Genomic DNA, 14,958 nt, shown 5'->3' with positions numbered 1-14,958 from the left:
TCATATAAAATAACACAGTTAATACCTGACAATTATTAAACTTACATACATAATTTGTACATGTTACAAAATAAACCAAAATACACTTTACATCTATTTACATTCTCTACTAAATAACACCATCTAGCGTGAACTTGATGAAGTATTGTAACAGAGTTCACAGTAAGTACACTGTTTTGTACACACATGACATCTGTCCACAAAAGGACGAACTAAATGAAAATATAATGACTCGTCATAGGTGTAAACTCACAAAGCCAGACCACCAGCCTCCACTAGCCGTGCGTCATAAAAAAGATCACATAAAAATATTGTACATGTACTCACTTTGCTTTCCCGCTGGTGGATATGCTTTTTCAATTAGCTTCTTTAGCTGTGGTGTGTCAAATGATTTCCTAATTGGCTCTAACAGCCTATTTAAGTAGTTTTCTACTGAAGCCTTTAAATCGCCTGGATGGACATCTTGTTTGGCAAATGCTTCTTCCAAGAGGCTGTAAGAACCAAAAGTAACATCACCACCATTTTCTGGACCTCTCCGTACTGCAAAACCTAGGAGAAAAAAAATCTCTAAGTTTCGAGAAATAAATTTCATTGCACACATATCTCATTTCATTTCATTCACAAATTGGCTGCATACATACATATTTACTACATCTCTTCTTTGTATAAAGAATGCACCCTAATTTGAAAAACAGAAACAAAACAAATCCCAAAATTATTCACTTGCATCAAAAATTGAAATTTTTAACAAGAGCTCAGAAGGTACTGATACCGGTGTCAGAAAGTATCAGTTTGAACACTCTTCCAGAATCTGGATGTTTCAATGTTACTGCAAAAATGTCAAGCAGCACTTTTAGTCTGAATATCCTGGGAATTAAGCAAAATGCATAGTTTCATTATTTTTGCAACAATATTGTGGAGAGAAATGAACTAGGTGATTAAATTTAAATGATCATCTCAAGCGAAATTATGAATATGTTAAAGCAATATTGTTATAGTTCCATTGGAATATTACAATTAATTAGGGATGGGACAGATTCATTGGTACTCTATCGGTACTGGTGTATCGGTTTATCGGTAAAATTACAGATCATTTTTCCAATCCGATATATATATATAAATATCTTTCAATGAACCATTCAAGTTCTTCAAGGACTATTTGTAATTTTATATCAGATCGGTAGTATATCAGTCATTGGTAAATTTTATATCGGTACTTTATCAGAATCAGCCAAAATTTCGTATCTGCCTATCCCTACAATTAATAAATATTCTGAACTACTTTGAACTGTTAAAATTTTCAAGTGTCGGCATCCATATTGGTGGGAACAGTAAGAACATCATAATGGGCTCAGCCCTAATCATCTTATGAGTTGTGATGGAAATCTTATTTACTATTTAAAATCATTACAGCACATAACTCATTGTCACAAGGGTGACATTTCACAAAACTTCATTCATATCGTCAGACCCACTGGGTTTGAGATCAGTTCCTGTAGCTACATACTGCAATGATTCAGTTCCAAGATAGTTGATTGTCTAGCACAGTTAAGTTTCAGTTCTTCTGCTAATAAAATAGAGCCATTTCAAAGAAGTAATTGGAATTTCAAAACCAGGAAACCTGACTTATAACATTTCACCCCACCCCTATTACAAACCTACAGTGTTAGTTTTGCAAAACAGTATGTCATTCAACTTTTATTTGGGTGTCTCCATACTTCTGGATCACCCTGTACAATGCTCTCTGTTTTTCTTAATTGAAAATGCAGTCAGACCATAAAATATAGGTTAAAAAAAAAGTAAAGTGCTCCCCTGTGCTCAGCACCACGCCACGAAGACGTATAGGGGGTATGGGGGTAACGGCCCCACACTTTCTTGATCCGGTCGTGAGTGGGGGTGATGTGATCAGCATCACACCCTGAACCACCTTTACCTGCCAGGGTTTCCCCCAGGTAGCCATGTTATTCGATGCTGGTTGGGCACCAGGGCTGCTTCCAATGTTAGAAAAATTCCCGGATTTGAACCGGCCGGGGATTGAACCAGGGACCTTTAGCATGGTAGTCAGACGCGTTACCGATAGAAATAGAATTTTGTGCGGTGTTCTTCCTTCCATTTTCAATTCCTTTCTTCCTTTCATGTATATATTATGAAATAATAACATAAAAGGACACATTACTAACCTTCACCATCCTTGAAGAGTGGAAACAAAACATGCTTAACAAAAGCCAGGACTCCATTGTCGTCTATATTTCCAGGTTCACAAAAAGCTTTCTTCAGCTTCTTTTTCACAGCTGCTGGATTATCTAGCAGGTCTATTTTGCTATCTTCTTCTGAAGCTGACATTTTCCCACCAGCTAATCCAGGGACTTGAAATAAAGAAATATAAGCCTAGTTATATTTTAACTTAGTTTTCCTTTATACATACACACATACTAAATAATATACTACATAAAAGCAATGTGATTATGTTTCCTTCCGACAAAAAGAATTATCAAAATTTAAAATTAATTTTGTTGTCACACTTATTCCTTGAGAAAAACAATTTTTAATAGATAAGAGACACATCCTCAACAATCATAGATGTGAGAAGCCAAAGAGGACCAAATTATGATTCAGACCATTTATTTGTAAAAATTAAACTAAGAGCTAGATTAAGCAATAACCTAACCAAACAGAACATACGAAGAACAAAATGAACTATACAAAATTTGACAGACAAGAAAATAAGATAAATTACCAAACAGCATAGATGACAAGAAATTTGAAGCAGTAACAAACTCTAAGTATCTTGGAATGACGATAAATGACCAAAATAATATGCATGATACAATCAGAGAAAGAATAAACGCAGGGAACAAAGCATATTATGCCAATATACAATTACTAAAAAGCAAGTTAATTAGCAGATATACAAAACTATTGATTTACAAAGCACTTATAAGACCGGTAATAACCTATAGTGCTGAGAAGAATAATCAGAAAAATATATGGACCAATCAAGAATGGAGATTTTTGGAGAAGCAGAAATAATGAAGAGATAAATTCAATCTTAAACCAAAAGGATATAGTAAAATATATTAAAGCAAGAAGAATTAGTTGGATGGGTCACATAGAACGTATGAATAAGGATAGAATGCCGCAAAGAATCATGTATGAGAAAATGTATTCCACAAGAGGAGTCAGATGGGATCGTGTCGTACAAGATCTACAAAGAATGGGGGTCCATGGATGGAGGGAGAAGATAATGGACCGAAATGCTTGGAGGCTGATAGTGCAGGAGGTCAAAGCTCACCCAGAGCTGTAGAGCCAGTTGGTAAGGTAAGGTACCGGTAGTGTGTAGGATGCTACACATTCCAGAAGACTGAGCATTTCAGCTGGAATAGTACAAGTAGACTGCAATAACACACAATCCACAAGTATCAATCAGGAAGCTGGGAGCAGGCTGTACCACAACTGATAGCATGGAAGATCTGCATTCATGTTAAAAAAATGCATATACCATGTCCAGATATTGCATGAGCTGGAAAATTAGGACATCGCCTAGCAATAAACTGTCTTTACGCGTGTAAATGTGCAAGTGTATATAATGCATACGCTGGTTTTTAGTGGGAAAAAGCAACAAACAATTATATAATGTGCACTATAATTCAGATTCAACAAATGGCTTTCTTACTTGTAGGACATAAAGCTGTTGCTATGCCGATCAAGAATGAATGACATCATGCCCATTCAATGAGTCACCTGTTGCTTTGTGCACAAAGAGGAGAATATTGTATGCATACAATGGGTCACCAAATAACGTCACCTCACCCTCCACTGTTTAGTATCCCAAAGATTTCACTTCTGTAACCACCTTGTTTATACTGTAGTCAAAGAAAGCAAAATCAAAATTACGTTATGGATTTGCAGCACTCAGGAAGTTATTTTTTATTATTTCTTGGCAGACAAATACCTCTAATTGTGTGTACTATGTGGAAGGTCACCCCCTTACACCCTGCGACACCACTTATTTTGTTGTCACAAAACGTTCCGTTACAAAGTGAAAAATCATGGAAAATGGCCATTTCACTTTTCTAGTATTCTTGTTTTTAAAGTTATTATTACTAAATAAATCCAACCTAGTAATTTGTATTTGCACCTTTTGATATGTATGTGTTATGCACACTGACAGTGAAAACATTAGGGCTGAGCCCATACCACTTGGAACCGATGCCGATACTCTTACAGATTCCAATACTTAAAAACTGCAATAATTAAAATTTGTTCAACATATTGATCAATATTGGTGTATCAATATTCTTCTTCAATTAAATATACCAAGAAATTTGCTTTACAATATTCAAGAATTGCATCACAATATTCATATATATTATGTAATCAAAAAATATAGTTTTTCGTGCAAAATTGGTGCAAAATAAAAACAAGTTTGAATTTTGCATAACTTCCAGGATAGACTCCACGAGTGTGTCACACTGCATTTTTGCGGACCCCGTGAAAGACCAAAATGCTGGAAAAGTATTGGCTGGTATCGGTAAATGAATTTCAACCGATACTGATACATCGGCATCGGCTCAGCCCTAGAAAACATGCATGATTTTAATGTTGACTGTCGGAATTATACCATGCATAATACTCACCACTTTTTTTGGAGACAAAAATTTTGGAAAAAAAGTGTGTATTATATACATGAGTAAATATGATATGTAGGCCTGCTGCAGACAGTGGAAGAGGGTGATGTGATGGAGAATGTGCTGTTTAGTGGATGAAGCCACCTGTGGAACTGCCACATGCAATCATCCAGTGGGAACAGAACACCCCCAAAGGTCAATGTTTGGATGGTCTCTACTAATTGCAAGGTGTAAGGACAATTCTTGTTTGTAGAACCCACAGTGACAGGTACTCTGTATCTTGATGTACTGTGTTAGTTCTTCAAATGCAATTGGAGCAGGATGGAATTTTTGACAAGGTGATTTTCCAACAAGATGGAGCATCCCTTTATTTCGCAAGGATTGTTTACGAGTACCTGAATTTCACATTTCCATGAAGGTGGATTGGTATGGGATCACCATGCATGTGGTCTCCACAATCTCTGGATCTCACATCCATGGACTTTGCACCCATGGGGATAAATCAACTCGGAGGGATGCAGGGCCAAGATTAACTTCACTGAGCAGATAAATAATCAAATATGGGATGCAGTGGCCACAATCACTCCTGCAGAATGGTCATGTCAGACTTCGCTGAGGTGGACTGTTTTGTCAGTATGTGCTAGGGATTTCATTCAGTGTTCTTATCAAAAATGGATTGAGACTTTACATATCATTCCAAAATAAATAGACAAATTCTTCAGTCTCACCCATTGGGTTCATCAAGTGAATCCTCTTCTGATACCCAAGCTGTGGCAAATACTTTTCTGAAAAAGTAAAAATTTTCCGTTGATCTACTCCTCCAAATTGAGCATCTACATGCAAATATTCTTCATCCAATGCTTGCAGACCTATAAAAGATAATATATTAATGTCACTATGCTTTATATACCGTTGAAACCGATAAAATAATTAAACTGCTCGCCATTAAAAATGCAACACCCAGAAGGAGTAATCGGAATCGGACGAAATGTGCACAGTGTGTAGAGGAGAGGTGCAGAAGGAAATGATTAGGTGTTCAAGGCCGTTATGCGTCATGTGCGCCTGCCACGCCATCTGGTAAGTGGTACCTGTAGCAGGTCAGATAGGTGCAGAAGAGCAGTGAAAGTGCATGGTCGTGAGTGTAGTGTGTTAAAATCGGTCAGCAATGCCACGTCGTCGAATACGGCAGCGATTCCAGCAGGTTTCCCAGTACGATCGCGGCCAAATTGTTGCATACCGTGAATGCGGATTATCCTACCGTGAGATCGGTGCCCATGTAGAATGGAATGCATCCACAGTGATCCGTGTATGGAAGCAGTGGGTCCAGGAAGGCACTGTGGAGCGACGTAGAGGTTCACAACATCCACGTCGGACGACGGAACGAGAGGACAGACGTCTGATACGCATGGCCCTTACAGACAGAACGACCACGTCAACGAGGATTGCGCATGAAGTACGGGATGTTTTACGTCTAGTGTCAATACGAACCGTGCTTCGTCGTTTGGCGAACCGGGGAATTTTTTCCCGGCGCCCACTGTTGCGGATTCCTCTGACGCTAGAGCATAGGCATTTGCATCTGAGATGGTGCCAAGACCGTCGTGCATGGATGGCGGAGTGAAATGCTGTAGTGTTCTCTGATGAATCCCGCTTCTGTATACAACATCATGATGGATGTACATGCATGTGGCGGCACCGTGACACTAGGCTTCATGACGCCTGCATCATGCATCATCACACAGGGCCTTCATTGGGTATCATGGTATGGGGTGCCATCGCCATAGGTGTTCGTTCGCGTCTCGTACGCATTCAAGGGACATTGAACAGCCAACGGTACATCACACAGGTTCTCACCCCTGTTGCTGTCCCATTAATCCATGCACCGCATAATGCCACTTTTCAACAGGATAACGCGTGCCCCCATGTTGCAAGGAATGTCCTCGCATTTATGGAAGCTAACTACGTGCCCCTGCTTCCTTGGCCAGCACGTTCGCCGGATATGTCGCCAATTGAACATGTCTGGTCCATGGTGGGTCGCCGGCTGGCCCAACTCAGGTTTCCGGCACGTAATGTTGAAGACCTCTGGCACCGTGTGGAAGCCGCTTGGGATGCCATACCACAACCAGACATCGATAGACTCATTCTGTCCATGCCTCGCCGTGTTGCAGCAGTTATTGCCGCCCGTGGAGGCTGTACACGCTACTAGCTCCTTGGGGTTATGCAACCATATTCTACGTGTCACATGTCACACCACCGAGCTCTAACTGTAATCATTTTCTTATCTTATTATGAACTACATATTTGCCAAGTTTCGTGTTTCTATCTCATTTCCTTCTGGGTGTTGCAATTTTAATGGCGAGCAGTGTACTAACAGTATAATCTATAAAAGATGTATGTATAGTTTAATTTCAAATATGGAACCCCAGAGTAATTCCTTGTCCCTACAAACATATTTGAAGGATATGAAATAAAGTCTACCATAAAAAATTCCCTTCAACTTGTTTGGATTAATCGTATGGTCCACAATATTCCAATATTATTAGACTATTCAAAAATGCATAGTTAGGGACTCTCACCAGGGCACTATCTTATGCAAAAATAAATAAATAAATAAATAAAATGAATCTTTGATATTGGTAAACTGAACATACATAATTGTCTTCTTGGATTGTGTGGGAAACTATCCATTTTATCTGGAATAAGTTCAATCATGCATATTTAACCCTGGAAAGGTAAATTACATCAATCTGACATGTTTTACCCAAACTAAAGATAAATGTCTGATGAAGGGGGCAAATGTTACACCAAAAAGTGTTTTTAATGCTTGTAACAAAAATAAACTACAAGAGGAATAATCGACATATTAGCCTGTAGAAATGTTTGTAGTACACAACCAGAGGGAATCAAGTGACAACAGATATACTTTCCTTGTTCATATACAGGGTGCCAGGTTAGAGGTATACAAAAAATACACACATATATTTTAGCATCTGTAAATTTTATGAACTTCTTGTCACAGTTTTGTACAAAGTAACTCAGAAATGTTTATGTACGCTGGTACGAGGGTCACTATTTATATTTTGAGCCTAACAATGAAAAAACAGGAATTTGGCATTGAAAACTGCTTTATTGTTTTTCGAAGTATTCTCCCTTATGGTCAATACACTTTTGCATTCATTCGAACCATTTGTCAAAGCAGTTTTTCCAATGTTCTTGAGACACCTCCATAATATGGTTTTTGAACGCATCAACAGCAGCTTCCGCCGACGAAAATCGTTGTCCACGCAATTTATTCTTGACATTCGGGAACAAGAAGAAGTCATTGGGTGCCAAATCAGGACTGTACGGCGGATGACCCATCAATTCGATTTTTTGACTGTTCATAAAGTCGGTTGTTAGACGAGATGTGTGACAGCTGGCATTGTCTTGATGAAGAATGATCCGACGGCGTTTGTTTGTTTTTCATATTTGACCGAAGACCTCTGGCAAACAAATTGTTGTGTACCATTCCGAGTTGACCGTTCTACGTTCCTCTAAAGGCACAGTTGCCACATGACCAGTTTTCCCGAAAAAACAGGCGACCATTTGTTTCCATGTGCTTCGAGCGCGAACAACTTTTGTTGGATTGGGTTCATCTTGAAACACCCATACAGTCGACTGCTGTTTACGTTCCGGCTCAGTTGCATATATCCAGGATTCGTCACCTGTTACAATCTTATATACGAGTCATTCTATATGAAATCAACACAGCCCACAACCTGACCATCTCCGATTTTCATGAAATTTGAGGAGTTGAAACTATGAATGGAACTTAGTAACTATGAAAATTTTTAGTTTCGTGCATCTTGTAATTGTTAAATTATTCAAGGTCAAAGTTAGCATAAATAGCCCTTTTTGAGCCCGCTTAGCTATACTAAATCTGCTGTAACTCCGCCCCTATTTCACCTAGGAAGCTCGAATAAAGCTTATTGTACAGGGAATTGAACAAACTTTCCAGTGATATATAACAATCCTACCTTTGGATAAAAATATAATTTTGTCACGTGACCTTGACCTTTGACCTTGAATATCTCAAAACATGTCACCACCAAAAATCGTGAAAAAAATATATTTGGTCCCTCATACCATACTCTAAAACATATCAAAAAATCATTCTGGGACTGCAATGGGATCAGAAGATACAAAATAATATGTGTAACTATGTGACTGATAAAAGCCCCATTATATGAACTATGACGAGTCAAATGTCCCTTAACACCCCCTACAAAATGTAAAGGAGTTATCCTGGGTATAATTGGTTATGGAAGAAATAGGTTAGGCACAGGGAGATCCCTAGCCGTGTGTGTCAAGCGCAGATCCGCATATTGTTAACCGCCATATTGAATTCAACGCAAAAATTTCACAGGAAAGGGGGTGATGTGATATATCAAATCAGGCTAGAATTTCACTAGAAATGAAGTGACGAACGTCACATATATATAACCAGCAAAAAGTTATTACTGCATGCTTGTAACCATTTTTTCCTTTTCGAGGTGTTAAAAACAAAGCATTGGAATGCTCCTAACGTGTTATGGAATGCTCCTAACGTGTTAGGAACTCATCGAGATCACGCTGACATCTCGGGAGAGAAAGAAGTATATGCAAAATTGCATATGATTTTATTCAGCGACATTGACCAAATAGTTGAATAGTGAAGAATATTGGGAAAAGTATCTCAAACAATTACGTGACTCTTCCTTTGGAATGAAAAATTCTTCAGTAACGAGGCTAATTTTTATGTTAACGGCGAAGTTAATAAAAATAATATGCAATACCTGTGATTTGCCCAGCCGAATTGTTGTTGCTGGTAAGCTAATTATGTGGTATAGTGTATGGAGAACTGGAAAGGTTGGTCCATATTGAACAACGGAACCTTAAATGGTGAGGGTTTCTTGGATTTGTTAAGTGAACAGCTTTTTCATCCTTGCTTACGGGATATGGCACTATTCCAGAGTTTTGAAACAGGACAGAGTGTGACTACACTATGTGGACACTGTGGCAATTTCTTCATGGTAAAGTTCTACGTAGATTGATGGGCAGACAGGGATCCATTAAAAGGCTTCCACATTCCCCAGATCTAACATCTTAGGAGGACTTTTACCTTCAGAAACATTTGAAGAGAATGGTGCATGCACTAAAAGTCCGTGATATTGAGAATCTGAGAGAAGGCATAGTTGCTGCTTGCGATGATGTTGCAACTGCTACATTGCCAAATGCTCTATGTGAGTGTGAGAGTCATCAACGAGTGTGCTCACAGGAACATTGACACCATTATACTGTGCATATATCGTAAGTGAAAGATATGCGTATAACTTTTCGCTGGCTAAAGATGCATTGGAAAAACCTTCGTCACTTCATTTCTTGTGAAATTCTAGCCTGATTTGATATATCACATCACCCCCTTTCCTCGAAATTTTTGCGTTTAATTCAATATGGCGGTTAACAATATGCGGATCTGCGCTTGACACACAAGGCTAGGGATCTCCCTGTGCCTAACCTATTTCTTCCATAACCAATTATACCCAGGATAACTCCTTTACGTTTTGTAGGGGGTGTTAAGGGACATTTGACTCGTCATAGTTCATATAATGGGACTTTTATCAGTCACATAGTTACACATATTATTTTGTATCTTCTGATCCCATTGCAGTCCCAGAATGATTTTTTGATATGTTTTAGAGTATGGTATGAGGGACCAAATATATTTTTTTCACGATTTTTGGTGATGACATGTTTTGAGATATTCAAGGTCAAAGGTCAAGGTCACGTGACAAAATTATATTTTTATCCAAAGGTAGGATTGTTATATATCACTGGAAAGCTTGTTCAATTCCCTGTACAATAAGCTTTATTCGAGCTTCCTAGGCGAAATAGGGGCGGAGTTACAGTAGATTTACTATAGCTAAGCGGGCTCAAAAAGGGCAATTTATGCTAACTAAGGCACAAAACTAAAAATTTTCATAGTTACTAAGTTCCATTCATAGTTTCAACTCCCCAAATTTCATGAAAATCGGAGATGGTCAGGTTGGAAATTGTACATATCTGTGTTGATTTGGCCTGGAATGACTCATACGTCTTTTGAAGCACCACGATTGTATTTATTGAGCATTTGTTTGCACCAATTGACGCGAGCGTCTTTTTGAGTTTTTGTCAAATTGTGTGGGATCCAACGAGAACATACCTTTCTCACAGCTAAATGATCATGTAATATTTTATATATGCTGGTGGAACTAATGCCTATGGTTGCCTCAATCTCACAGTATGTCACATGACGATCTTGCAGTATTAGGTTTTGCACAGCATCAATGTTTGGCGATGAAGCCCCATCCTTTGCCACTGTGAAACGCTGGTATAACGAATTTAATCGTGGACGCCATTCGCTCACCGATGAGATTCGCGAAGGTCGTCCAAAATCAGTTGTTATTCAAGAAAACATTGATGCTGTGCAAAACCTAATACTGCAAGATCATCATGTGACATACTGTGAGATTGAGGCAACCATAGGCATTAGTTCCACCAGCATATATAAAATATTACATGATCATTTAGCTGTGAGAAAGGTATGTTCTCGTTGGATCCCACACAATTTGACAAAAACTCAAAAAGACGCTCGCGTCAATTGGTGCAAACAAATGCTCAATAAATGCAATCGTGGTGCTTCAAAAGACGTATATAAGATTGTAACAGGTGACGAATCATGCATATATGCATATGAGCCGGAACGTAAACAGCAGTCGACTGTATGGGTGTTTCAAGATGAACCCAATCCAACAAAAGTTGTTCGGCTCGAAGCACATTGAAACAAATGGTCGCCTGTTTTTTCGGGAAAACTGGTCATGTGGCAACTGTGCCTTTAGAGGAATGTAAAACGGTCAACTCTGAATGGTACACAACAATTTGTTTGCCAGAGGTCTTCGGTCAAATACGGAAAACAAACAAACGCCGTCGGATCATTCTTCATCAAGACAATGCCAGCTGTCACACATCTCGTCTAACAACCGACTTTATGAACAGTCAAAAAATCGAATTGATGAGTCATCCGTCGTACAGTCCTGATTTGGCACCCAATTACTTCTTCTTGTTCCCGAATGTCAAGAATAAATTGCGTGGACGATTTTCGTCGGCGGAAGACGCCGTTGATACGTTCAAAAACCATATTATGGAGGTGTCTCAAGAAGATTGGAAAAACTGCTTTGACAAATGGTTCGAATGAATGCAAAAGTGTATTGACCATAAAGGAGAATACTTCGAATAACAATAAAACAGTTTTCAATGCCAAATTCCTGTTTTTTCATTGTTAGGCTCAAAATATAAATAGTGACCCTCATATAAGGAGTAGTATTCACATTATGAGAAGTTATTTTTGTATACCTCTAGCCCGGACATCCTGTATTATGTGTATGCACTGGCATTTACTATTAGCACCACTACATCCACCAACAACCAGGTCTTAAATATTTACAATATTCTCTTTCATGGTAGCAGCTGCAAAATTAGCCACGGCATTAGCCAGTCTACTGTTGCGTTGACAAGCCGAAGGCAGTGTAGCAGCATTGTTTTGTCTCGAATGTGTCTCAATAAAATAATCCCCATCTTGTTGTTGCAAAACAAAGGAATCATTATGCTAAGTTGGGTTTTGTTTACACACCTAATAAATTAATGTTAAATAAAGCAAATTTGAAAACTGAATACCATATTTACGCATGTATAATGGGCACCCTGATTTTTCACGTATGTCTCGTACATAATGTGCAGTATAATTCATGTTCAAGAAATGGCTTTTTTTAGTAATAGGTCGTAAAGCTGTTGATATGTGGATCAAGACAATCATCTATGTGGATCATCTTGTGTATACCTCTCCCTCTTCCTCCATTGTGTTCAGCATCCAAAAACTTTCACTTCCGAAGTTGAAGCAAGACTAAAATTATGTTGTGGATTTGCAGCGCTCAGGAAGTTATTTTCTATTATTTCTCGCCTGACAAATTACACTGATACACATCCTGTGTGGCGGGAGGTGCATACTCGAATTCTGTCAGTACAGCACTGTTTTTCTCAGTGTCACAAAAGGTTCCATTACAAAGTAAAAAATCAAGGGAAATGGGCATTTTCATTTTTTACTAAACCAATCCAACCTGGTAATTTATATTTGCATCTGTTGATATATACGTGTTATACATAGTAACAGTGAAAACATGCATGGTTTCATGGTGGCTGTCCAAATTATTCCATGCATAATACTACAGTTTTGGGGGCAAAAAGTTTGTAAAAAATGAGAAAATATGGTATTCAGTGTCAAATTGTGAGGGACATAAAACAGCACCAGGGTGGCACCCTAGTACAACCAGTTGTGTATGTATATTTCCTAACAAATTCGATAAATCCATTTATGAGAGATGTGCCTTATTACTCAATGTGAAAAGTTGCTGACCCATTAAAGGGGAACCACAAAAATCATATGGAGATAATTCTGCTTACTTCGTACCTGGATAGAGTAAACCAGACAGCAGAGGATGTTCCACTTGCTTCACAACTTCAGCCCCTGCCTTCCTAGCATCATGCTCGGTGATTACTGATGTTAGCCTATACACATCTAATGTATATTCCCTGTAAATCAAATGTTAACTTACAATGTACATAATGAAAGAGAACATGAAAGGGTTGTGCAAAAGGCTCTACAATTTATACTCACTTTGATCCAATTCATTAAACACCAATTATGCACTTTCCCTGCACACTGTTTTCATGTAACACACATATTTATGTGCACAGTACACACTTTTCTAACACTAAGTGTCACCTCACATCTGATGAAGAAGTTCAGCAGGCAACACATATCTGAATTAAATTGAACTGATTCTGATTTATTTTTTTCCAAGTGCATCCATCCACTCACTGGTGGCATATCAGCAGAAGTGCATCAATAAAGAGAACTACATCTATATTGAAAAATAACATCAACAAAGCAACTATGTCTAACTGAATCAGAGATTGTGTCGCAATGTGAAAATAAGCTATAGCATTTCACTTACCGTGACAATTGATATTCAGTGCCCTTTACAAACTTCAGCTTTTCAAGAGAAACTCCAATAGACTTTAGCATAGCTTTTATAGCATTTTCATAATATTCTACTCTTAATGCTAAGAGTTCCCAAGGTGCCTTCATATTGTCCAAATAAGCATGAAGATCTGCAAAAAGAATGGTCACCTGAAAGGAAAAAGTACAATTTTAAGGAGGTCAAACTCCATGATTCCAATCAAATATTGCAGGAAATAAATCATTAACATGTGTGTGTTTCACATAAGTTACAACTGTGTGACACACGACCTAAAAAATAAGTGTTTGTCTATTTATGCAGTAAAATTATATTGAAGGAATAATGTACTATTTGACCAGAATGTAAATGCTGGGTTGATGGTGGCGTTGCAATTAAAACTTTAAATCTGAAAAATTTTAAGATCAAATGTGTGATCAAACACACCATTCCCACTTCAAGTTTTTGGAAACTAAGGTATTCTCTTCTCTGAGAGTTGCATCCCAAAAATGTATTCCAGAAAGATATCCGGAAGCAGAAGGTAAAAAATTATAGCAGTCAGGAAAACCAATATCTGAAAGAAAATGAGCAAGAAGAAATACGTCACCAGTGATGAAACAATCGAAAAAAAACTTACGTATTAAGTACTAGGACAAATCAAAAAGTGAGTTACATCCTCCTGTATAAAACAAACAAGACACATTAGAAAGAACATAATTATTGGAGAAAAATGCATGAACGTTTAACTTTTTATGACATAGTCACCAAGGTATTCCAAGCACTTTTCGAATCGTGTGACCAGTTTTTTGATTTCTTGTGTAAAAATTCAGTCTAATTTCAATTGAGTTGACTTTTGTGCTCATCGGTTAACAATCATGGCACCCAGTGAGAGCACAGTTTACTATACACCCAACTGGTCATGAATCAGCATAGACACACTATTGTATGATATGTTCAGTTCACTTGCAATCTCCTTTAACTTTCACATGGTGGTTGGCAAGGATGATTGCATTCACATGCTCCGTTTTGTCGATAGTGTTCCAGTTGCAGGCTTCCCGACACACTGCTCGTCCTTCACATTCGTTCTTTTGAACATCTGGCAATTTCCTGATCAAAGGATGACATTCCATTCCCACCATACACCTCGACAATTTGGCGATGGATTTCACTCTGATTATGCCTTCGTGTCCACAAAAAACGGACGACTGTGTGCAACTCAATGTTGGGTGCCACCTCAGTACTACGCATCATACTGACACGGC

At 38.3% G+C, this 14,958-nt stretch overlaps 1 protein-coding gene across 2 annotated transcripts in view; it reads right to left on the bottom strand.

Annotated features, from left to right (window-relative positions):
- Positions 1–14,958, bottom strand: part of TyrRS (Tyrosyl-tRNA synthetase) — a 67,931-nt gene that overhangs the window by 14,293 nt on the left and 38,680 nt on the right. For both annotated transcript variants that reach the window (XM_083140547.1, XM_083140546.1), the window contains 5 exons: positions 13,694–13,869; positions 13,147–13,268; positions 5,357–5,497; positions 2,181–2,366; positions 328–549 (listed from right to left, as the gene is read on the bottom strand). In XM_083140547.1, coding sequence (XP_082996673.1) covers positions 328–549; positions 2,181–2,366; positions 5,357–5,497; positions 13,147–13,268; positions 13,694–13,869 — 847 coding nt within the window. The remainder of the gene's footprint in view (positions 1–327; positions 550–2,180; positions 2,367–5,356; positions 5,498–13,146; positions 13,269–13,693; positions 13,870–14,958) is intronic.

This window comes from Lepisma saccharinum, chromosome 18 (assembly GCF_977018435.1).
Source record: "Lepisma saccharinum chromosome 18, izLepSacc3.1, whole genome shotgun sequence".
NCBI classification, from domain to species: domain Eukaryota; kingdom Metazoa; phylum Arthropoda; class Insecta; order Zygentoma; family Lepismatidae; genus Lepisma; species Lepisma saccharinum.
The sequence above is the reverse complement of the archived record's forward strand: the minus strand, read 5'-3'. Positions and strand labels throughout refer to the sequence as shown.